Source organism: Molossus molossus, unplaced genomic scaffold, assembly GCF_014108415.1.
Source record: "Molossus molossus isolate mMolMol1 unplaced genomic scaffold, mMolMol1.p scaffold_m16_p_11, whole genome shotgun sequence".
Lineage (NCBI taxonomy): Eukaryota > Metazoa > Chordata > Mammalia > Chiroptera > Molossidae > Molossus > Molossus molossus.
Genome location: NW_023425346.1, coordinates 56,969,901 through 56,993,522, shown reverse-complemented (window position 1 = coordinate 56,993,522; position 23,622 = coordinate 56,969,901). Strand labels below are relative to the sequence as shown.

The window sequence follows — 23,622 nt, the reverse complement described above, 5'->3', positions numbered from 1 at the left end:
GATAAGCCACCACTGCCGGTAACCAAACTTTCAAATTTTACGTCCGTCTACCCCACAACAGCCCCTTCCCTTCTGATCTTAGCTCAGAATATGCGCTGGAGGAGAAGAAAAGCTTGTGACTCTGTCTCAACTTCTACTAGTATGGGATCCTAAACAGGTTACTAATTTATCGGGGCTCCCGTTTCTCCATCTCTAAAATGCCAGAATAGGGTTAGTTGATTTATATCCATCAGTCAATAAATTGCTGGTAAGACCTGCCTGACCTACCTCACTAAACTGTTGCAAAGAATCTGAAGGAAAGAAAGGAGGAAAGCATGTACAAGTGCTCCGTGAACTGTAGAGCACTGTACAAATGTGGGGCATTCTAATCAGTAGTGCTAAAAGTGTGACTGTTAGCCTTGAAATGATTCCGCCAGGTCATTTAAGAGAGGGGCCCATGTGCGCATTCCAGCCACACGCCCCTCCGTTGAGACCTGTGATGTCAGAAGGCACACGCCGGGTGGGATGTGGACGATCACAGTGCTGAGTCAGAGGCATGGCCAGAGACAGCGAGCAGGGGAAGGCAGACACCTGGCTGTGCTGGGGACAGACAGCTCTCCGGGACAGCCAAGGGATTCAGCAGACTATCAGAGGATGGGGCAGACTGGGACTTGGAGGGAACAAGGCGGTGTGGGGACAGAGGTGACCAGTCATCAGGTATGCTCAGACCACAATCTGTTAACTATCCAATATAACATAAATCCCCCATCAATGTTTGCAAATTGCATTAAGAGGAAACAGCTCTTAAGAATTTTTCTCCTATTGGATATTCTATTAAATTGCCCCTTTACTATTAAATATAGCAACTTATTCAAATGAACTATCCACTGTTTATATTTTTTAAATCCGGAGATGTATTCTGTGTGATGAAAATAGCAGTGTTTAAGCAAATGCATTGAAATATCACAAATAGTGGTCTTAATTTCAGTAGGAAAAAACTTGTTTTTATTAAATACAATCTAGAGACCAAAATTAGGGTCCAACAATAACCAGAGCCATTGGCTGTGGCCAGGGGGATGTCATTATCCGTACAGGATGCAATGTTGTGCCTCTCCTGCAGGCCACCAGAACTCTGGATACTTATTATGAATCCACACACACATATACGTACAGCTCTCAGAATTCTCCTCTGATGTTCCCAATTCATTATTCTCCAATTATATCTAAATACTATCTTCCCGGAATACTTTTCTTTTCTGCCTCTAATCTTCTCTCCAAGGGTTAACAAATAGGAAGTTATTTTCCTCCACTTGCTTATAATGACACAACAATTAATCTCTCGGTTGATTTTTTTCTTAAATTGCTTAAAACATACGTTTCCTATGCATCACCACCCTCAGTTATCCAAGTATATGAACAAGGGATCTGTGCACAACATAATTTCAAAAGGATTGGGCCAATATTTAGACAAATTGTGGCACCATCCTGCTTTTCTGTTGGCACGCACCCAAACTAACCTCTCGGCATGTCAGCCCTTCAACGCACAGTCCCCTGACCCCTCATGTCCCACCACTTTTAAAATACAGAAGGCCAAAGGCATCCATCTCTTGGCGTGATCACATAGAAGACAGGTGACCAGAGAGGGTGAATAAGAAGGGAAAGCAATGAGATAGAAAAACGTGTTTTTCAATACGTGCTTAAAAGCAGTCGACACCGAGCTGTATCACTGTTCACCAACCTGCTGTCTCACAGGGCAAGACTGCTTTCAGGAACTGGGAACTTGGACAGAGTTAACACTGCCTCCTGATGACGACTGGCCGAGGTACCACTCAGCCCTCCGACTAGCGTGGAGAGCTACTTCCTAGCATCCCCAACCTCAGCCATCTCTCCTTTAAGTGCTACCTATTTCTTGAAAGTGAAAGAAATGAAGTATCTTTCAAGTCCCCAGAAAACTGTCTTGCTCCAAATAATGGTTATTAATTTCTGAAAGGAACAACACTTCTCTGTATAAGAAAAAAACCAGAAGCCTGTACCTAATGATTTAAAATGTTGTAAATGAATATAAAGCAGTATATTACATACAGTGAGGCTTTTCTAAGAGAGTGTGCCAATTGGTCTACTAACTAAAAATTCATGCTGCCATGAGGCATATTTTTAAAAAAATTTATTATATACCCAATTGTCTAAAATATCTGGATCTATTTCCCTGGTGACACTGTTTACTCCACGGGCGCCACAGAATTTACTTTCCCCCCAGCTGTCCTCATTCGACAGAACAGTGCCAGATGGGTCACTGACCAGCACTTTCCAGACTACATCTGTCACGTCAGGTGGCAGCCCCTAGATCCCTTCCCCTAGGGGACTGGGCACCCGTCTGTAGGTCCTGTGGGTCCTGTCACCCTTGCACCCTGTGATCAAGGCGAGCCCGTTAGGTAACAGGTCCTCACTTGGTGGGAGAGCCTCGTCCACCCTCTGGTACCGGCTAACATCCTGGCGCACGGAAGGCAGCGAACGCAGTGGCTGGTGGCCATTGGCTTGAGAACCTAGGGTTAAAGGTAGAAAGTTATCCAGGTATTGCCTTCCCCCTCAGTGTCAACACAGTTTAAAAAACAAAACAAAAAACTAACATATAGACCTGAAACTAATATAATATTACATACCAACTATACTTTAATAAAAACAATTCTAAAAACTTAATATAAATCGTGGGGCTAGTCTCTTGTCTCTGTTAACTCTCATTTCCCGTATGAAGACCCAGAAACAAACGGAAACAGGAGATGAGTGCTGAGTCAGAAAGGGTCTTCTGGAGAGATGTCTGCCCCCCCCCCCCCGGCCTCCCCCCACCCTGGCCTCTGAGTAAGGAAGGAAACAAAACTAAACCACCAAACAAAGGAGGAGGAAGAAAAGTCGGGACATACTTTAGGTAGAAAAATTAATTACAGAATAAGAAAATCGTTCCTATTTCTGAGTCTATGCTACTTAGGCATATCAAATTACCCTTAGACTTCTTGATGCATCTATAATAGAACATTTTAAAGGCATCGTTCTACTGAGCCACATTCATTGAGACGTAGTACAGTTTTTATGTGTAAATTTGCCCCCTAAGACATTCAAACAGATGGCAAAAAAATTACATTTGATGCAAAGCCCACATCACTTTCTCTTCTGAAAGTTTCATGTGAGAAGTTGTGACTTTAAGGTGTTTCTGAAAACTTCTGATTACACTAACATTGAAGCTGCTAACCTGTTTGGTTTTGTATCTACAAACTCAGGGCCCACCAGAGATTCATTATTTAAGCTGGTTTTTGTTTCCACACTGCCCAGGCAAGGGGACTCACTCATGTGCACCTGTCCTCAGGCATCTGGGTACTCCAGGCCTAGGACAGGGGACCCCCAGACCCCCAAACCACAGGCTATTTTCCTAGGGAGAGCAGGTTCCCACAGTGCATTCCTGATGCACAGCCTCGAGATTCATTACTTAAGTCTGAAGACCTATTTGACAGGCCTCTTAGCATTAGAAGGTCCATTGAAAAAGAATAATAACTATTGAATCCCAAGGTGAAGAATCCAGTTAACAGTCGACCTGCAGTAGAATTTACATTAAGGGACAAAACCACAAGATTTCTCTTTGAGCAGGTATGCCCGAGCCAAGAGCCACTCTGCCTTCTACATCCTACCTCCAGTGGCGCCCTCCTCCTGGGCAGTGGCTCCTTCACAAGGCCCCTGGGCACTGCCCTCGGCACCCCCTTCTTGGGGCTGGCTCTCAGCAGCAGCAGCAGCAGCTCCCTCTAGGCTGTCCCTCCGCTGCCACACCTCCCCCACCTCGTCCTGGTCAGGTAAAGGGGCGGAGTCTGCCCCTGGTCCTTCCTCCTCTCTGCTGGGCACCTGCACCGCAGGTAGAGACCCAGGAGTGCGCATGGAATCTGGCGACTCCTGGGCAGGGCCGCTGCCGGTGGGCTCTGCACAGGCTCCGTCCTCCTCCTCCTGAGAGGAAAAGGCTGGGGTTTCGGGAAACCGTGCGCTCTCAAGAGATGAGCACCGCGTCTCCACCGAGGACAGCTGCGTGGTGACACTCTCGTTGCAGGAGCTGTCAGCGCCTTCCAGGTCACTCTCTCCCTCGGGCCTGGTGCTGGCCTCGCTCACGCTCTCTGTCCTGGCAGGGTCGCTGGGTTCTGTTTCAGAGGACACCTGGGAAGGCTCAGACCCCTGGTCCAGGGATTCAGTCTCACTGACGGCTCTTCGGCTTCCTCCCGACGTGTCAGGGGTCCCCGCGTCTGCCCCACTCGTGGGCTGATCTGCCTCTTGGGAGCCGCACAATTCAGTGCTGTCCTGGTCGGCACTGGGTTGAGACTCTGGGCCATTTTCACTTTCGTCTGGGACTGGGTCTGGGGCGGGGGAGCCCTCTGCAAGGTCGGGAGGAGGTTCCGGCTTGTCCTCCAAGGAGGCAGCGTCGTGCATGGAGGCCTCCTCCGTCTCCACTGGGTTGTCTTCTGGCTTCGTCTGGGACGTGAGACTTGCAGTGTCGGCTCCCGACGCCCTGCTAAACATGATCAGCCCACCTTCCTCCTCCAGCGAAGACGGGTACCCCAGGTCCTGCTGGAACTCGTGGTCTTCCTCGTCGGAGTCGATATGGAGCATTGCGCTGAGTCTCGTGTCGGTGGGGAAACTGCTCCTCAGTTTCGGAGAGGGTCCCACGGACCTCTCTGAGCAGGCTGCGCCCGGCCTGGAAGGGCCGTTGTGCTCAATAGCATCTAAGTAATCATTGAGCGAGTCCTGCCGTCCTCTGGGAGGCGAGGCCCTGGAAGAAGTAGAGGTTAAATCCTCTGTGTCTATTTCCAGAGTAAAGCTAGTCCTGAAGGAATGCTTGGGAGTCCCGTCGGCACACTCCTCAGAAACCGGGCCGTTCGAGCACACCGGGCCGTCGTGGTGGCCCCCTGCCATGTCCTCCTCGTCGGAAGGGCTTCCCAGGTCTCCGTTCACAGAACTGACTCCAAGTATTGTGCCGACAGCTTCCGGAGAAGCATCTGAAGGAGAAAACAGCATTTATGAAAACGCAGTAGTATAGTAACAAATGGACTTGTAATGCCCTGATCCATTACCACCGATCAGTTCAAAGAATTCAGTCATCGCACTGAGGCCTCTTCGCGGGCTCCTAGCGAGTGTGCTGCTGGTCACTCTGACACACAGGTATATAGGTTCACTACTGCTGGGAGTTCTACAGCCAAGTTTCTTTTTTATTTTTTTATTTGTTTTAATCCTCACTCGAGGACATCTTTCTATTTATCTCCAGAGAGAGTGAGAGGGAGAGAAACATCAATGTGAGAGGGACACATCAACTGGTGCCTCCCACATGACCCTGACCAGGGCCAGGGACTGAACCAAAACCAAGGTATGTGCCCTTGGCCGGAACCCAATCTGCGACTCTTTGGTCCACGGGCCGTCGCTCTACCTGCTGAGTCAAACCAGCCAGGCCTCTGCAGCCAAGTTTCCAAACGCAGGTCTAAACCTACGAGATATTTTTGATACACAGGCTTCCCTCACTGCTTGAAACACCAGCAGGCAATCATTGGATTGCTATTTCATTTTCAGAACAGGACACAGATATGATTGTATTCGAATGCAAACTGACAACGAAGTAAGATTTAACAGGTTTTTCCTACAGGGAGGAATCTATACCGATATCTCACCTTCATGCAGGGAAGATGTAACCTGCACTTTAAACTGGAGGTACCCACTCACATGGTCAGCTGGGAGCCTTCTGCCAAGGTTGTAGCTGAGCATTTGGTCCCTGCAAGAGAAATGGTTCTTTCACCCTTACACACTAGCATCTGCCTTCTTCCCACAGGCCACCCCCGAGTCCCACATACTTCTCTTAAAACGTTCTGACTCATACAAAAAAAAAAAGGCTCAAAGGCCTGTATTCCCTTGTTCATTTGTATAAGCAAATACTTATAAACCCGGTGATAAAAGGAAATCATGTCAGAAGAAAAATTATTAGGAAAGGCAGGAAAAGCAATGCTGCACTATTTCTAAAGCACACTGATTTGCTCTCTCACGGCTAAGGGTGACCAGGGAAAGGACTGTGAAAGGCATCAAGGAGCTGTGAAAGCCCTGAAGTTATGGGTGGGGTAAGACTCTGATGTAAAAGTGTGGTGGGTCCTTAGCACTGAGCATGACGGGAAGCTGGCTCTAGGACAACAGGTGGGGACTATCACGGGCTGTTGCGGAAGGTGCTGTGCCCCTGTATCTGGAAGAACGGGAGCCGAGAGTTAGGAGAGAGCAGCGTGAGAACAGGCCACGCCCTGACTGCTGCTCCAGCTGGGCTCAGGAGGCCACTGAAGGTCCCCTTCCACCTGTAAAGTACGGGGGCTGGAGCTGCTGGCCCTCACTGTAGGAAAGCCTGGCCATCCCTGATTCTGATGTGACTACTGAGTGACACTGAGGGGACAGCTGGAGAAGCCTGAGGTGCCATTGTGGTGGGTCTTATTGCCACACTGGAGACGTGCTGAAGGGGACCTCCAGTGGACTTGCCCACTTTCTGCCCCACCTTGGCCCCCGGCTCAGGCTCCCAGCCTCCTCAAGGATGAAGCTGTCCATCTTTTCAATTCTGTGCTTATTTACCAAAGCTAAATGCAATTGCATCATTTCTTTGCATGCAAGCAACTTTCATTCTGAAACCGACTTACATTTAATTAAGGGAAATAACCAAAGGCAGAGTGCCCAGTCATGCCATCTCTGCTCTCACACTGCCCTCTAACGGCAACTCCAGGAGGAAGACGCCGTGCCTCTACCTACTGCCTCCACCACAGGGAGTAGAGCCTCCAGGCGGCGGTTTGTTATTCATCTGCATAATCGTGTGTGCCTCTCTGCCTCCTCAGTACAGTTCTACATGTTCTTTTCAGTGCAGCTCTTAATGAATTTCTTTGACTTCATAGCAAGATTTCATAAAACAGTAAGATTATATCCTTTACCTTTTTCTGCCCTAGAAACATTGCACTTTTTTTCCTTGATTGATGTTTTTAAAATGCTTTGTTTCCCCAAATTGAGTCTTACCGTGTGTCTCTGACACTCCTCTCCAGGCTTTGCAAGCATCTCCCTCAACCCTCCCAGCGTGCTCTGGGGGAGGTGGGGACCCCTGTTTGCTGGAGGGGCAAAGGTCAGCCCAGGGAAGATAAGAAACTTGCCCCAGGCCAGACAAGGATGAAGTGACAGAACCAGGATTAGAACAGGATTCATCTGACACAGAAGCCCCTGCTCTGCTGTCGCCACATCAATCTCATTTTATGTGAAATCGCAGTGACTCTGTACTGCTTCAGTAACAGGTGTCTTGGTGACCTGTGTTTACTCATGGCTCGCCTCGGTGTGACTGCCATCATAATGTTTTTCTACTTAACTCAGTATTTTAAAACGTTCGTCTGTCAAGGGCCATGTAGGCAGCTGTGACTATTAGACATTATGTGAAATGCTTTTACATTAGCATGTTCAAATAACATAATGGCTACAATCTGCATAATAGCAGGGGTGGCTCTTTGGTTCTTACCACTGGTTTCCCAGCATCTACACAGCGCCTGACACGCAGGTATCCACCTGTCTGCTGATGCACGGACCCAGCAGAGAGACCTGCTCTCGGCACTGAGGTTCCTCTCCCATCACTTTGGACGTGCAGTCCTGCAATAGCAAAGATCTTCCTTTCTCTGTTAAAACCAAACTGACCCTCCTCTCCTCTTCTTCAGCCACTAAGAGTAGAAGTTTTGATGTTGATAATGGACTTATAAAAGTGATGAATTTTGGCTAGGAAATACATGTTTAGTAGGAACTGTAAGGCAAGAACTGCACGCTTACTATCATCCCCCACAGCAGCAACCCAGTGCTGAACATTTAGTAGACACTGTTTGTGTACACACATACACACACCCAAACACATTTGTTGAATAAATTAATTAACTGAGACTCTTTACTTGGAAAAAATAATTGTAACAGTTGTTGGTGCTCTATATTAGCCAAACTGACAAGACATTCGATTCAACTACTCAACCTACAGATTCAGGAAATCCTCTCATTAGGAGGTTCCGAGTCTAGGGTTTCATCCTTTGCTGAGTGCTTGTCCTGGGACTCGGCTGCTTTCCTGTTCTTACCAAGTCCCATCTGACTCATCCTGCCTCTTGCTGGGATACATTATTATGAACAATATATTATATACTATTAGGATATATAATTATAAAGATTATGTGCCAAAGAACTCTCACTATCTGACGGCAACATTTCTCACTAATGTAATCGGAGCAATTAACAAAGCCTGGGAAAGTGATGTGCTCTGGGACAGAACGCAGGCCCTCTCTGGAAAATGCCAGATTCACACAAATGTTCTCAAAGTAGGTAATTAGTAAGGAGTTCTAGCTCACCCTGTAAAACCGCACCCTGTAAAACTTCAGCTATTTCAGATAGTTTCACGCTACCACACACGTTAAGTAATGAAAACCCAACATTTTTCAAGATGTGTTGATTACTAGATGGAAAGCCATAATCAGATCAGAAATATATATTTAGATGCTAATATCTGATCTACCAATATGTAGTATGTACCATTCTTATTTAATAAAGCAAATCCTTAAGTCTCTGTAGGAGGCAACGCTTTTAATGTACTTCTACAGAAACATTTCGCAATGCTGCTATTGTATGAATTAGTACTGGACTTCTTTCCAGTACACGTGGACTTGACCGGCCGTTCTCCAGGGGTCCAGTTCTTTGAAAGACTAAGTGAAAAGCCAGCAAGTCAACACAGTTTAAAATACTGACAGGGTTTTGTTTTCCCTTGATCTCTCTTACTGGCACACATAAATGGACACTTCTGCCAAGTATCACTTTTTATTATGTAAATTATATAAATTAAATGGTAGCTACAGTTCCCATACTTAATTCTCACTCTTTATACTCTTTCACATCGACAAATCCTAAAACTAATTTTTAAAAACTTCCCAAAGTACATTACCTCCACTAGAAGCAAAAATTGCTATCCTAAGCATAACTGTGATTTCCCAGCTTGTATCAGATAAACCAGGCTGCCTGAATTGCAGTATAATATGTGTACTACATGTGGGCTGGCTCAGCCACAAACTCCATTGCCTCTGATGGCCAGAGAATTATTTTTAAGGAGTCTTCAAGGTGATCTGGTCTAAATGCTCTTTTATTCAGGTGAGAAAATAACGCCCAAGGAAACATTAGCATGCCGACATAGTTAATTAGCTGCAGAGTGAATATGAATAACCGACCTCCCTCAGTTAGCCAGGGCGACAGGACATTACTTTCAGTCCTTAAGCTGTTGCAGAGAAGCCAAGATTCTAGAGCAGACTGAGCTGAACTCAAATCCCAGCTCCTCCAAGTGCTTGTTGGCCTCAAATTCCTCACCTCTGAAATGGGTATAATTACATTCTTTACCTTTCAGAGTTGTTGAGAGGATTACATGAGCTAATGAATGTAATGTACTTAACTCCTGACAGAAAGCAAGCTCTCAGCATCTTTTTTGTTTACTGCTACTGCTAGGACTACTACAACTACTAATATTGTTATTCCTGATGCTGCCTTATTACCACGTACTACTGCTGCTACCGCCACCGCCACATGTTCATAATGTTCTCCTACAGTGTAGAGGATCCCAAAGGCCTACCCCAGGGCTGCTCCGAGCGCCCGCATCCCTGAGGTTGCTGGTACTTACCATGTAAAAACAAACAGACCATGTATAATAAGGGATGGAGGCATGTTATGATTTCTTAACTACTTTATTCACAACTTATAAAAGACTCACAGAAAGAAAACAGACATCAAAAGTTTAGCTGCCCGAATGAATGGATATATCTAGGAGTTCTACTATCATACCTCCTCAGAGTCTAGGTCTTGTTTTATTTATTTTTTATTTTTTTTAATATGTTTTCATTGATATTTTTAGAGAGAGAGGATGGGGGGGAGAGATAGAAACATTGGTGTGAGAGAGAAACATTGATCGACTGCCTCCTGCACGGCCCCTACTGGGGATCGAGCCCGAAACCCGGGCATGTGCCCTGACCGGAAATCAAACCGAGACCTCTCAGTCCATGGGACAATGCTCAAGCCACTGAGCCACACCGGCCAGGATAGGTCTTGTTTTAAAGACCTCAAATTAAGGTTTTTTGTTTCTTGAGGAAAACAAGTTTGCTGGATGGGATTAAACAGGATAAGGTGTAAACCTGATCCTGACCTAGGGAGGGGTATTTATAGCAAGGCTTCAATATACCTCAGACAGTTCAACACTGTGGTAAGGGTGCTGGAATGCTAATGGTAGGTACATCTCGGAAGAGAAAGATACCCCAAATGGTACATAATTAAAACAAAGCACTTTTTGTCCTGCACGTCTTAACGTACGAGTATTTTCATTTTTGAAAGAAATACGTTGCCACTTTTTATCAGTAAGAAAATTCCTAGGACTAAAAATGAAAGTATCATTTCAGCTGCTTCTGTACAAACCAATCTCACAAAGACCCCGAGCAGGAGGGCTGGTTACCCGAGGGCTTGCCGCTCCAGCAGCCTCTGGACCGGAATGGTTAGTTTCCCCAGAAAACGCTTGATGATTGGACGGCTCTTGGCAAATTTGTCTTTAATTTCAATTTCCAAGACATCAGTAAGAAGTGCAAAAAAGGAATATTTCTGAAAACAAAAACAGATAACAGGTTGATTAAAAAAAAAAAAAGTAAGAAATTATATCATGTATTATTATAGAAAATGGTATCTCAGATCCTAAAGGCATCGAGTCCGCATGGCTGGGAACCTCTGCGGCTGTTGTCAGTCCTTCAGTCACTCAGACGTATGAACGTGCACTGGGACCAGAACGCAGCAGCCAAGGAACTGCATGACCAAGGACACCCTGCAGGCGTCCGTCCCTTCCTGGTCCAACACTTTTAGGAGATGCTGTCAAATATTAGATTGTGCACAGTACCATTTTAGTACTCGCTACATTTATTGTATCTTAATTCTTGGAAATGTAATACAGTATCCTGGTATAGCATGGTTTAGAATTAACCAATGTATTTGGCTAACAGCAATTTTAATTCCTGACCCCATGTTATTTAGAAGTTGCACAATATAGGTGAAAACGCCCCTTGATTAAAGTAGAAACTTCTACAGAACATTATTATAGTTTTCTTGGTAAATATGAAAATAAATTGCCACGTCGTTTACATGGAAATTACTTAATTTAAAAGGCACACAGGGTCATTTCTTCTGGGGCAGAAACAAGGATAAGGTTAAGATATGCTTTATTGTTCTCTTTAAGAATACCATTGGAGAAAATAAGATTGGATGTTAATAATGATATGAAATAAATATAAAGAATTTTACTCATTTAGAAAGACTTATACATATATGACCTTCATTTTATCTCTACAAAGATAACATTTTCTTCTTAGCATGAATCTCAGGAAGAGTAAGTGATGGGGCCAGGAATCTAACCTGAATCATCTGACGTCTTCCCTGCCAGCACCCAGGCAACCGCAGTGATGTGAACAGTGCCAGCCAGTCGTACACTGAGGCACCACTGACTTGACTTAGTCATAACACAGTTCTCCAAAGGGCCATGCAGTTTAGTAAACTGCTTAATGAAAAAAGCAGTTGCTTAGAATAAGATAGCTGAGTTTAAGCACGGCTTCTGTTTTTAAATAGTTACATAAACACTTCAAGTTTCAGTTTCTTAGTCCTAAAAATGGAGAGATAATAATTTCATCCCTTACACCCTCCCTTACCAGGCTTGCACTGGTAACGTGGATAAGAACTTTGTAAATATTGCCCTGGCCGGTTTGGCTCAGCGGTTAGAGCGTTGGCCTGCGGTCCGGAGAGACCCGGGTTCGGTTCCCGCTAAGGGCACGTACCTTGGTTGCAGTTTGTCCCCGGCCCTGGTTGGGTCGTGTGGGTGGCAACCACTCGATGTGTCGCTTTCACGTCGATGTTTCTCTCTCTCTCTCTCTCCCTCTCACTCTATCTGAACAAAATATCGAAAAATGTCCTCGGGTGAGGATAAAAAAAAAAAAAAAAAAAAAAGAACTTTGTAAATATTAAGTGTGAGGAAAATAAAGTGATTGCTACTGTCATTTCTACATCCACGTTGTACCTTCTAGAGCTCGTATTGAGTTAAATTTTATGTATTCTAGGCTTCTGATGTGTTAAATTAGGTGGTACACCTTTATTTATTTATTTATTTATTTATTTATTTATTTATTTATAAATCCTCTTTTGGGGATATTTTTCCATTTATTTCCAGGTGGGAGGAGGGTGAGGAGAGAGAGAGAAACATCCATGTGAGAGAGACACATCTACTGGTTGCCTCCCGCACAACCCTGACCGGGGCTGGGGACTGAACCACAACCGGGGTATGAGCCCTTGACCAGAATCGAACCCGAAGCTCGACCGCTGAGCCAAACCGGCCAGAGCAGTGGTACACCTTTAAAAGCTATTTACTATTTGGAGACAGTAAGTACTATGAAATACTTCTACAACATTGTTAGAACATATTATTATCATTAAACATTAAGGGAATGATTGAATTATTCCCTATGCCAAGGAAGATTTACCCAGAAACACTCTAGTATTTGAAATGTGTCTTGGATGCCACAGAAACAGTGGGAGAGCCCGTGCTCTGCTCACTAGGTGAGAGCCGATGTCTCCGTCCATGCTTAGACTTCCCGGTTCTAACGCGGAGCCCTCCGCCTGATGCCAGGACGTGGTGTGACGCTGACCAGCAGCAGATGTGGCCGCGAGGAAGCCTACAGCGCCATCAACACAGTCTGGCGTCATTCCCTGAATGGCTCATCTAATTTACTGAAGTCCAGAAATCCAAAAGTCATTTGTCAAAGCCTGTAGGCAGAGACACTCCTTTAATTTGTACTGCATATATGCTAGAACAAAATATCAAACTTTTAAATAAAAACAGGATCATTATTCCTGATTTTTCCTTCTCCCTCAAGATCCAACATGGGCAGAAGGGAGAGAAGAAATAAACTAAAGAACTTATGCATAAAAGCGTAACTACTGGACATAGACAACAATGCTGGGGTGGGGGGTATCAATGGGGGGAAAAGGAGAAACATCTATAACAAAAATTAATTAATTAAAAAGAAAAAGATCCAATATGACCCTGCAAGATACTGTTACTGATCCTGCCTTACTTCAAATTTTGATAGTTTGTTCTCATGACGTTTTTTTTTTTCTTTTCATTGATTTTGACTTTTTTAGAAAATATATTGTATTCAAGTATTTATTTTGAAATTTGAGTCTTTCATCATCCTTTCAATTATGCACCTGAGGTGAGTGCCGCGCATGCCTTATCCTAGACCCAGTCCTGGTTAGAAGGGGTATCTCATTCTCATTGTACCTCTTTCTAACAGACTCCCTAGACGCCTCAACCATCTTGCCCACACCCATGAACGGCTCAATGATGCACAGAACCCAGAGGAAAGGGGGGGGGGGTCCAACTCCTTAACTGTCAAGTGTAAGACCCCGAGGATCATCTTACCTCTCGGTGCCAAATGGGATTAGTGGTGTTACTGATGATAGTAGACCTTCTCTCCTGCCCGTGGTGGGCACACGTGGGGAAACTGCTCTTCTTCCCTGGCTGAATGGACATCTTAAGGTAAGGGTCCGGATTGAAGAACATCCCCTTCTTAAGCCCAACAGCTCTTAGATCTTTAAAGAAAGAGAAAGCGAGGAGGGAGAGAAAAAGGGACAGAAGGACAAGCAGCCAATGACAATTTGCTCGTAAGTAATCATACAGAAACTGTTTGGTAAAACAATAACGAAGTTATGCACACTCCGACTGCTTAGGTAAGTGAGGGCAGGTGGGCTATGCCTGTTTCAGCAGAGGCCTCCTAACAGGCTGCAAACACGGAACCAAACTTTCGCCACCGCCTTACACCCTACACTGACTTCCTGGGAACTGTTTTGATTCTAACATGTATGTGGTTTGGCAACCAGCATTTCAAACAATGTCTTGAGAGAAATTTTTAGTAAACAGTTCACTTTTTAAAAAACTCAATAGGTTTTTTAAATTTATGAGAGAAAAATAGAATTCATGAGAGAAAAATAATTCTCCTACACACATACATGAAACATAGTGACCTAAGTTTAACTGGGATCGAAACTTCGGAGCATACATTCCATTATTACATTTAAAATGTCATATATAGCCCTGGCCGGTTTGGCTCAGTGGTTAGAGCATCAGCTCGCAGACCAGAGAGTCCCAGGTTCCGTTCCCGCTAAGGGCATGCACCTTGGTTGCAGTTTGTCCCCAGCCCCCGTTGGGGTCATGCGGGTGGCAACCAGTTGATGTGTCTCTCTCACATTGATGTTTCTCTCTCTCTCTCTTCCCGCCTCTCCCTCCCGCTCTATCTGAAGATAAATGCCAAAAAAAAATGTCCTCAGGTGAGGATAAAAAAAATTTTTTTTAAATGTCATATATATAGTCCACAAATATAATGAATGTTAGGGAAAAGGGGAGACCAGAACTACTTCTGAAATTTGAAGGCTGTCTGCTAGATTAAATAATTGTGAGGTTACCTGTTCAATAGCCTAAGTAACTTAAATATTTGATGAATATCCCCAGGCTCATCTTAGATTCATCAGTTGTTATTTCACACAATGTGAGCTGCTGACAGTTCTGGCTGAAGTCTGGTTAGTGGCGAGATGAACACCTTTTTAAATGGCCAGGTTAGCTAAGGGATACAGAAGTGTCAGGAAATAAGCTGGCTTCACTGAGTCCCCAACACCTTTGTGAGAGTATCAGTGCGAATAAGGTCGGCCCGAGAGCTAAGTGATCTCGAAAGCTTCGGGAAGAACAGACTGCTTCCAGGTAACTGTATGCAGTATGGTCAGCCCAGGGAGGTCCTGACCACTGATTCAGATAGAAATTCTGCAGATGGCCTATGAATCTTCAAAAACCTTTGGATTACCCAGAGCAGCTGGGGAAGAGACCCTGTAGCGTGATCCTAACTCGTCTCCAGGGTCATCCTACTCAATCCCATTGCTGAAACACAAAGTCTTTCCTAGAAGGACATGACTGGCCTGGGGTGGCCCATAGAACCATAATCTCTAGGGACTGCTCCCTGGAGGAGGCTCACCTCCTCATCTAGGCCAGCAAGAAGCTGCGGTCTAGAAGCTGTAATGAAAACAGACTGGGAGTTCTAATGACACATAACTGGCAGCAGAGGGAGGCAGTTTAATATGTTGGCAAAGATGAAAAAATTCAACCAACAGCACCTTATGTTAAGAACACTACATGAAACCGAGTAAGATCTTTGATCAGAAAACAGGCAGGAGAAGGGAAAGACAAGTAAATAACCAGACAGGCACTTCAGAGAAGCTGCTGCAATCTCATTAGCCTTATAGTTCCATTCCTGGCAATTCCCAATGCTTTTGCATTTTTTTTTTTTAATCCTCACCTGAGGACATTTTTGCATTTATCTTCAGATAGGATGGGAGGGAGAGAGGAAGGAAGAGAGAGAGAGAAACATCGATGCGAGAGAGACACATCGAGTGGTTGCCACCCACACGACCCCAACCGGGGCCGGGGACAAACTGCAACCAAGGTACGTGCCCTCAGCGGGAACCGAACCTGGGACTCTCTGGTCCGCGGGCCGACGCTCTAACCACTGAGCCGAACCAGCCAGGGCAATGCTTTTGCATTTTATCATCAATTTAACAATGCCACATGTTTTCGCTTGGATTTATTTAGCATAAAATGGCTTTGAGAGAAAAATGTAATTTACATACTTATTTTCTTACCTTTCTTGGTGATGCTCACCTCGGACTCAAAGACAGAAGAATGATATTTTTTTAGATATTAAATTGACTTCTAAGCAAGGGATTTCTTTGCAGTAAGTGAGGAGTAACATGTACAGAAATGGCTGCCACAAACTCTGACAGAGCTAAATTATTCATGCAAAACATTCCTTTGAACACAAAGAATTCCACCAGAAGATTAAGCCACTGTGATGAAAGAAGTCACTGTTAACCCTCATACCAAACTTTTCCACAAGGGACACTGTACAGATAAATCTTCATTCGGAAATACAATAAACTACCAATTATGTGTAGGCTGATTACCCAGTTCCCTTCAACAATCTCATTTCTGCTCATTTCTCTCTTTTGCCTTTTATATACACCATTACTCCTAAATATCCACATCACCTAATAGTAGGCCAATGAAGGATTCAAAGTCATAAAGGTAGGACATGTTAAATATCCTGGTTTAAAGTGTTATTTGGAGAAGAGGTTTAAGATATTAATCAAAACACTTTTCTTGTTTGTTTTTGGGTTTGTTTGTTTGTTTGTTTGTTTTTTAGAGAGGAAGAGAGAGAGAAAGAGAGAAACAAACATCCATGTGAGAGAGAAACATTGATTAGTTGCCTCCTGCATGTGCCCTGACTGGGGATCAAACCCGAAACTTAGCATGTGCCCTGACCAGGAATCGAACCTGCCACCTTTTCATGTGCAGGACAATGCTCTAACCAGGCAAAAAACACAGTTATTGTTTTTTACTGTCAAGTTCAATTGTTTGTGTCCCTGCTTATTCATAATAATCAAGAGCAGAGCACCTTCAGGCAGCCCTTCCACATGCTCTTGGATAAATATTGTCATTCAGCCTGGCCGGTGTGGCACCAAGAGGTCGCTGTTTTGATTCCCAGTCAGGGCACATGCCCAGGTTGTGGGCCTGATCCCCAGTGGGAGGCATGCAGGAGGCAGCCAATTGATGTTCGGTCTTACCGATGTTTCTCTCTCTCTCTCCTTCTCTCTTCCTCTCTCTCTAAAATCAATAAAGAAAAAATTAAAAACAAAATATTGTCATTCTCTATCAACATGCCACAACCAGATTAATTTTTTAGAATTACCATTATAGAATTACTTTCATATTCTATAACTTTAGCCATTTCTGTATAACATCTGCAAATATCTGACCATATGTTAGGAAATAAGACATACTTTTAGCTCCATGTGTATGAGGTGGGATGTTAGAAGAAGCTGTATTTAAAGAAGAAGCATCTGGCTGTGCCCCAAAGCTCATTTCCTGCTATTTAGGAAAATGTCCTGGGATTTCCATCTTCTAAATGGTCATTCTCCCATAGTGAGTTAATTAACACCTCTCTGGAGTCAAAATCAATATGCGTGTGTCATATTTAGAATAATATTGATCACTTGGAAGAATAGGGCAATGCTTCTAAACTAAGAAAATCATGGTATGGTCAAACTGAGTTTTCTGAGCCATGCAGATTGGCTAGCTGTTCCCTACCTATCAAGAAAGGATTTCTGCACCTGCAGCCCCTCAGGACTGTGAAGGTCTAAAGTACAGGTAGCCCACTGAAATGTTCCCAAGAGACAGACAGATAATGGGGTCAGGGGGTGTCACAGGCAGTATACTTGTAAGCGCCCTTCTAAAGACCTAGACATTTTTAAACCCTGAGGGTTCCAACCAAAACATATTTATTGGCCAAATTTGAACCATAAGTCACCAGATTACAACCTGTGAGATTTGCCAGGAAACAAAAACAAAAAAAGACTTTCATAGTAAGTAATCGCTTATGGGGAGGAGCAAGAGCATGCCGGAACAGACAGGGACATTCGGAAGGCCTGGGACCAGCAATGAACTACTTACTATGCACCCTTCGGTTATATGTGATAAGTATGCACCATTCAGTGTCTGTTTTCAAGATCAGCCTGCTAATTCTCACTCTTAAGAATATCTATTTTCATTCACATTTTTTTTTTGCAGCCAAGAATATGAATCTAATTTAAATTCCAGCAGCACAGCACTAATGGAAAAATGAAAACAAAACATCTTACAGTGACAGACATCTGTTAAAAGGCTTTATTTTGTATGCAGTGAAGTACATTTGTCTACTTTAACAAATACTGATTTTCTCAGAGTATTCTTGACCTTATGATTGCCAATTAATTTTTTAAAAATCAGTGCCTTTCAAACCTTTTTGACAGTGACCTACATATGAAGTAACATTTTACAGTGAAACCCAGTATACAGATACAGAGGTGTGTACATTTTCTTGTGTGAAATTTTTCAGTTTGAATAAATTGATGTCCTATGAAAAAATATTTCCCTTTGGTGGTAAACTGATTTTTTCTATTCTTTTTTAAATTACTAGTTTCAACTAAATAAATCTTATAAACCACAAATGAGTTCCAACTCACAATCAGTGCTTTCATTGTATGATAAAGATACAAGCAATTAGAATACAGTCGCCCCTCGCCACTTCATGCTTCAACTTTTGCGGCTTCATTCTATAGCCGTTTTTTCAAATATATGCATTAAAAAGTTGATGGAGCCCTGGCCAGTTTGGCTCAGCGGTTAGATCGTCGGCCTGTGGTCCAGAGAGACCCAGTTTCGGTTCCTGCTTAGGGCACGTACCTCGGTTGCAGTTTGTCCCCGGCCCTGGTTGGGTCGTGAGGGTGGCGACCACTCAACATGGTCTTTTCGCGTGGATGTTTCTCTCTCTCTCTCTCTCCCTCCCACTCTATCTGAACAAAAAATGGAAAAATGTCCTCGGGTGAGGATAAAAAAAAAAAAGTTGATCGAGTCAGTGAAAACAATACAGTGTGTGCTCGGTTTTTTATACACCCCTGTATTACAATTAAAATTAAAATTACTGTACGTATGCACTGTAGGCCTATGTATTCGAGCACCCCAGGAATCCTTCAACGTTAGAGTCTGGAACAGGTTAACCGTGATGAACGAGGGACGACTGTATTTTAGTAACCAGAAAATTTAAAAACTCTGTTATCCACTTTTCAATTTTTATTTGTATTCCTCCATATAGGTAAGAGTACCCCTTGGCTTTTTTCCCCTAGTCTCCAAATGTTTCCTTTGTCTGGATGAAGTAAGCACAAATAATTTTTAATAACCAAAGCCCTAATGTGGAGTTAACACTTACATTACATATTTTTTTTTAAAGTAACTGTACATAGTTATAGTCTTTTTCCACTAGAAAACTTGGTAGAAAGAACTTCTGAGTTATATTAATACAGTATGCCCAGCCAGTTTGGCTCAGTGGACTGAGAGGTCCCGGTTCAATTCCTGATCAGGGCGCGTGCTGGGTTGTGGGCTCGAACCCCAGTGGGGGGCATGCAGGATGCAGCCGATCCGTGTTTCTCTCTCACATTGATGTTTCTCTCTCTCTCCCCCTTCCTCTCTCTCTAAAAAAATCAATTAAAAATATTAAAAAATAATAATAGCCCTGGCCAGTTTTGCTCAGCAGTTAGAGCATCAGCCCACGGTCCAGAGAAACCCAAATTCAGTTCCCGCTAAGGGCATGTACCTCAGTTGCAGTTTGTCCACGGCCCCTCGGTTGGGGTTGTGTAGGTGGCAGCCACTCGATGTGTCTCTTTCACATCGATGTTTCTCTCTCTCTTCCTTCCTCTCTCCCTCCCACTCTATTTGAAGATGAATGCAAAAAGTGTCCTTGGATGAGGATAAAAAATAAATAAATAAAAAATAATAATAATCTAATTTTATCATGGTAAAAGATATAGTTGAATTTCAGAAGTATTACCCTTCAAATAAAAAAATAACTAGTTCATATATCATATATAAGAATCTTTAGAAAGAAGTGACTATTGATGCCTTAAAATCGCACATTTCAAACTGGACATCATGCTTAGTTAGCGACAGCCTTACCGGACAACGTAAAGCTAACGAGTTTCCGAGAATGCTGACTTCCGGAAGCACCTCCTTCCATGCCTTCTGCCCCCATCTGCAGATACATAGTAAATGTACTTATATTGCTATACTGAATTAAAAACATTTCTTAGGTAAACAAACAAACAAACAAAAAAAAAACACCATAATTTCTTCAGATTTGTTAGAAAAATCTAGAATAAACTAAATAGGTGACTTATGTCAGACTCATCCATACACACGTAGAATTATCCTCTCTTGCCAAACATTTCCGAGTGGCCACGTGGATGTCCCATCAGTCTGCAGGGACTCCTGCTTCATGTGCTACAGGCACACGACACATGCTACACATGCTATTAGAATGAGTTGTAATAAGAATTGACAGTGCCATTGTACTAATCACTGTATTGTGAAGCTTTTCCTAAAAGCTTCCGAGTGAATTATGTCTCATTGAAACCAGTCATTTATAGACCATGGAGCAGATTTAGCCTTTTTCTCAAGTTACGTACAATTAATGCTCAATTTATGGCAGACCAGGAGAAAAGAGTTTCGTGGTTCTCTAAAAAAATAAATAAAATTCGCAATACTGGAAGAGACAGCTTGAAGGCAGAATATATTTTGAGTAGTTGGACAACAGCAACTACGTTAGTTTAGATTAAGCCCTTCCATCTCTTAACTCCGTGGTACTCCACACCCTCCTTTAAAAACCATACGCCACCAAGAAATAAAACTTTCACTAATACAGGAAAATCTAAAATTTTTCAAAATAAATTCTATTCAAATTTTGAAATATAAATTTCTACTTCCTGTAACGTAGTCAAAACAATTCTGTGTGACACTTAACTGCTTCCTGATTATTTCACATGACATGTGCAGTATAGTAGGGTCCCATTCAGGTATCCTTATTTCACTCCATCCACAAAACCAACTCCTTGATGGCACTGGGTTGGCTCTCAGTAAGGACATCTGGTTTATTATATGACGCACCCCTCTGACTCAGCATTCCCAGGTTAACGAGCAGGGACAATAGCAAACCGGCCAGACAACTGATTGCTGTCATTATCTTGCTCTGCTTTCACCACATACAACCCCGGACTACCAAGTGCTGAACAGCAAGGTAACACAGAGTACCAGCCAGCCAGACATCTGGTAAACCATGGCCTCCCCTCAAATGGACTATATGGCCCTGTGAGTTGTACCACCCCAAGGACATCATGTCCCTTCCTATTAAGGGATATTCATGCAAAGTGAGTGAAAGGAGACTGAAAAGATTCATAGTCTTTTAAAACTAACACTTAATAAGCTGGCTCATTTAAAACATATTTGTAATAGTATAACATATTAAAGAAACAAAAGAAAATGCCCTTGAATTCTCATTTTTAAAATGCAATTCGCTGTCTGGCAAAAGGCTAACATAAAACAATTTTCACAGAATTCACAGATAAACGGTGTCCTTTATTACAACTGTGGTGCTCATCTGAAATAATACCCAAAGAATTAAATTTTATCCTCGATGACAATAAAGCTAGATAAAACCAAACACTACCTCTAGATATGGGGACATCAGTGGTAATAAACACATCTGCACTTGCCGTTTGGAGGAAGGTTTTTAAATAAACTCACTCCCTAGATTCATTCCAGGAAAACCCAGAAGCAACACTGTCAACCAAGTATTGAAACAATACATGGTAGTGAGTGATGGTAGTCTTATCTGTCCCTGAAGCCAAAGGATTTCCTGTTCCAAGTTTCTGAGATACATATCACTGTGTTCTCTGATGAATGACAATGACGTCAAAGTACCAATGACAGAGAAGACACAATTTTTTTTATCCTTGACTCATTGCAAAAGGATATGTGAGAAAGGAATTAGGATGGCAGCTCATTTCCTTCCCTATAGAGCTTCTGTTACTTCTTCCAGGACTATTCTTTGCAACTGGTCATGGGATAATCATACTAAATGGGCTTTGTGACTATCCATGCAGTTAGTCAGCCACAGTAACTAAATGCATGCCGTATACCTAAATGAGCATCATGCTGTGATACAGATACAGAGCTCACCCTCACAATGAGGTGTGCATGTGGCACAGCCTCTCAGTTTTGGATACAAACCCAACCATCTCATGCTTGGTCAGAAATCTACTGACCAACCAATTCCATCATCACCCTCTGAACCACAATATTCTACTCTGATTGCAAGTGCTGATCGGTGAAGCCCTCAAAGTGCTCTAAAATCTGTCTGAAGCAAAGTAATTATCTCCAAACTATCCGCAGGTTTTGACAGAATAATTTCAATGTAAAAATAAATAAATGGGATCAATGTTCAGTAGGCTGCAAACTCCTGCTACCTTCAATGAGATCTGATTGTTGAAACTGCTCAAGTCTAAAAAAAAAAAAAAAAAATCTGAATTCAGAAAATCATATTTGGAAGCTATTGTCTAATTTCACACACAGTTAATTTTTCAAAGGGTTTTATTACAAACAGCCCCATACTTCCAGTTTTGCCATTTTGCTTTTTAGAATATTAATGAAAGCATGTTCCAGTGCTCACTATGTAACATGGCAGATTTTGTAGCCAACAATTGCTATTCTCCTTGTGAACTTATAAATCTTATAGAGAGAATATGGGTTATTCTTTTATATTCTATACTATGCTTACAATGAGAACACAATACAATTCAAATGTGAGCAGAGTATTCAGATAGTGCAGATTTTGCAGATATTGTTCCCTCTATTTACAAAGCTCTTCCTGCATCTCTTCACCTAAGTAACTCCTACTCATCCTTCATACAGTCCTGCAGACACACCTTCTTCAGGAAAGTCTTCCAACACCTTTCTGATCAGGATAAATCCTATTAGCAGGTGCTCTCATGACCCTCTTTTACTCCCTCTCTTACTGACCCAAATAAATTTAACTGTTGTCTCTCCTCCTCTACCAGACTACTGAGAACAAAGACTGCGTTTTGCTTCTCATTGCACCCCTAGTGGTGAGTGTAATGTCTGGCACTTAGCTGACACCCATGAATATTTGTTTGAATGAATGGAAAAAGTGAAAGATCGGTTGATACAGCATTGGTGGGTCTGGACAACTGTAAAATGCCATCTGCAAAGATAACTTTCTTAATGTCAAGGATTCAACCTGACCACTTCCCTATATCCAAAAATACATACATCTATAAATGTACACACACAGAGATACACACAACGTTATGAAGATTCTATATTATGGGAGTCAATACTTTTCTGTTATACTTTCATAACGTGATCTTTACTAATGATTTATAAAACTGCAATGATTTACATATCTTACGCTCTAAATCTTACTGTTCTCCCTTTTACTCACTAAGCTCATGTAAATGAAATGCACGTCAGGTGCAATGCTACTATTTCCTATCAATCAGTCACCCAATTAAATCTGAAGACCCTTCCACAGTAGAGCACTCACTAATTTGCTTCTCGAAGAGCTGACTACACAGAATTGTTATAAATCAAATCATATTTTTCCACTGATTAGTGCTATGGATGCAGGTGAACCAGCCTGCAAGTGATTTCCTTTTCCCCATAACCCTGCCAGAGCTGCACATGCCAACATAGGAAGCAAGGCCCCTGGGGCCGCCTCGGAAGTGTGCAGGGAGGGACACTCACCATCACAGCGGGGTTCTTCACGGTGATGCAGGGGGTGGTGGCTCTCAGGGCTCCACTAATGCCGTGGTAGTACTTAAAACAGATTTTTATCTCCGCTGCAAATTGATTGGAGAAAAACAATTTAAGCACCAAAACAGATTGTTATCTAGGAATCAGCTGAGGAAATTCAACACCCCACCTCTCAGAAAATCCTGCTCACAGATCTCTGAATGATCCCTTCTTTTCCAACTAGAGGCAACTGATTGGTTATGCCATTTCTTGTTCGATTTCATATGCTTCTCTGGAATTTTATAAGAACAGCC

The 23,622-nt window shown here is 43.0% G+C and overlaps 1 protein-coding gene across 1 annotated transcript in view; it reads right to left on the bottom strand.

Annotated features, from left to right (window-relative positions):
• The window catches only part of HECW2 (HECT, C2 and WW domain containing E3 ubiquitin protein ligase 2), a 225,521-nt gene that overhangs the window by 120,880 nt on the left and 81,019 nt on the right, over positions 1-23,622 (bottom strand). The window contains exons 4-10 of the mRNA XM_036254150.1: positions 23,321-23,415; positions 19,679-19,754; positions 13,514-13,683; positions 10,514-10,656; positions 5,667-5,767; positions 3,657-5,003; positions 2,427-2,522 (exon numbers count right to left, since the gene is read on the bottom strand). Coding sequence (XP_036110043.1) covers positions 2,427-2,522; positions 3,657-5,003; positions 5,667-5,767; positions 10,514-10,656; positions 13,514-13,683; positions 19,679-19,754; positions 23,321-23,415 — 2,028 coding nt within the window. The remainder of the gene's footprint in view (positions 1-2,426; positions 2,523-3,656; positions 5,004-5,666; positions 5,768-10,513; positions 10,657-13,513; positions 13,684-19,678; positions 19,755-23,320; positions 23,416-23,622) is intronic.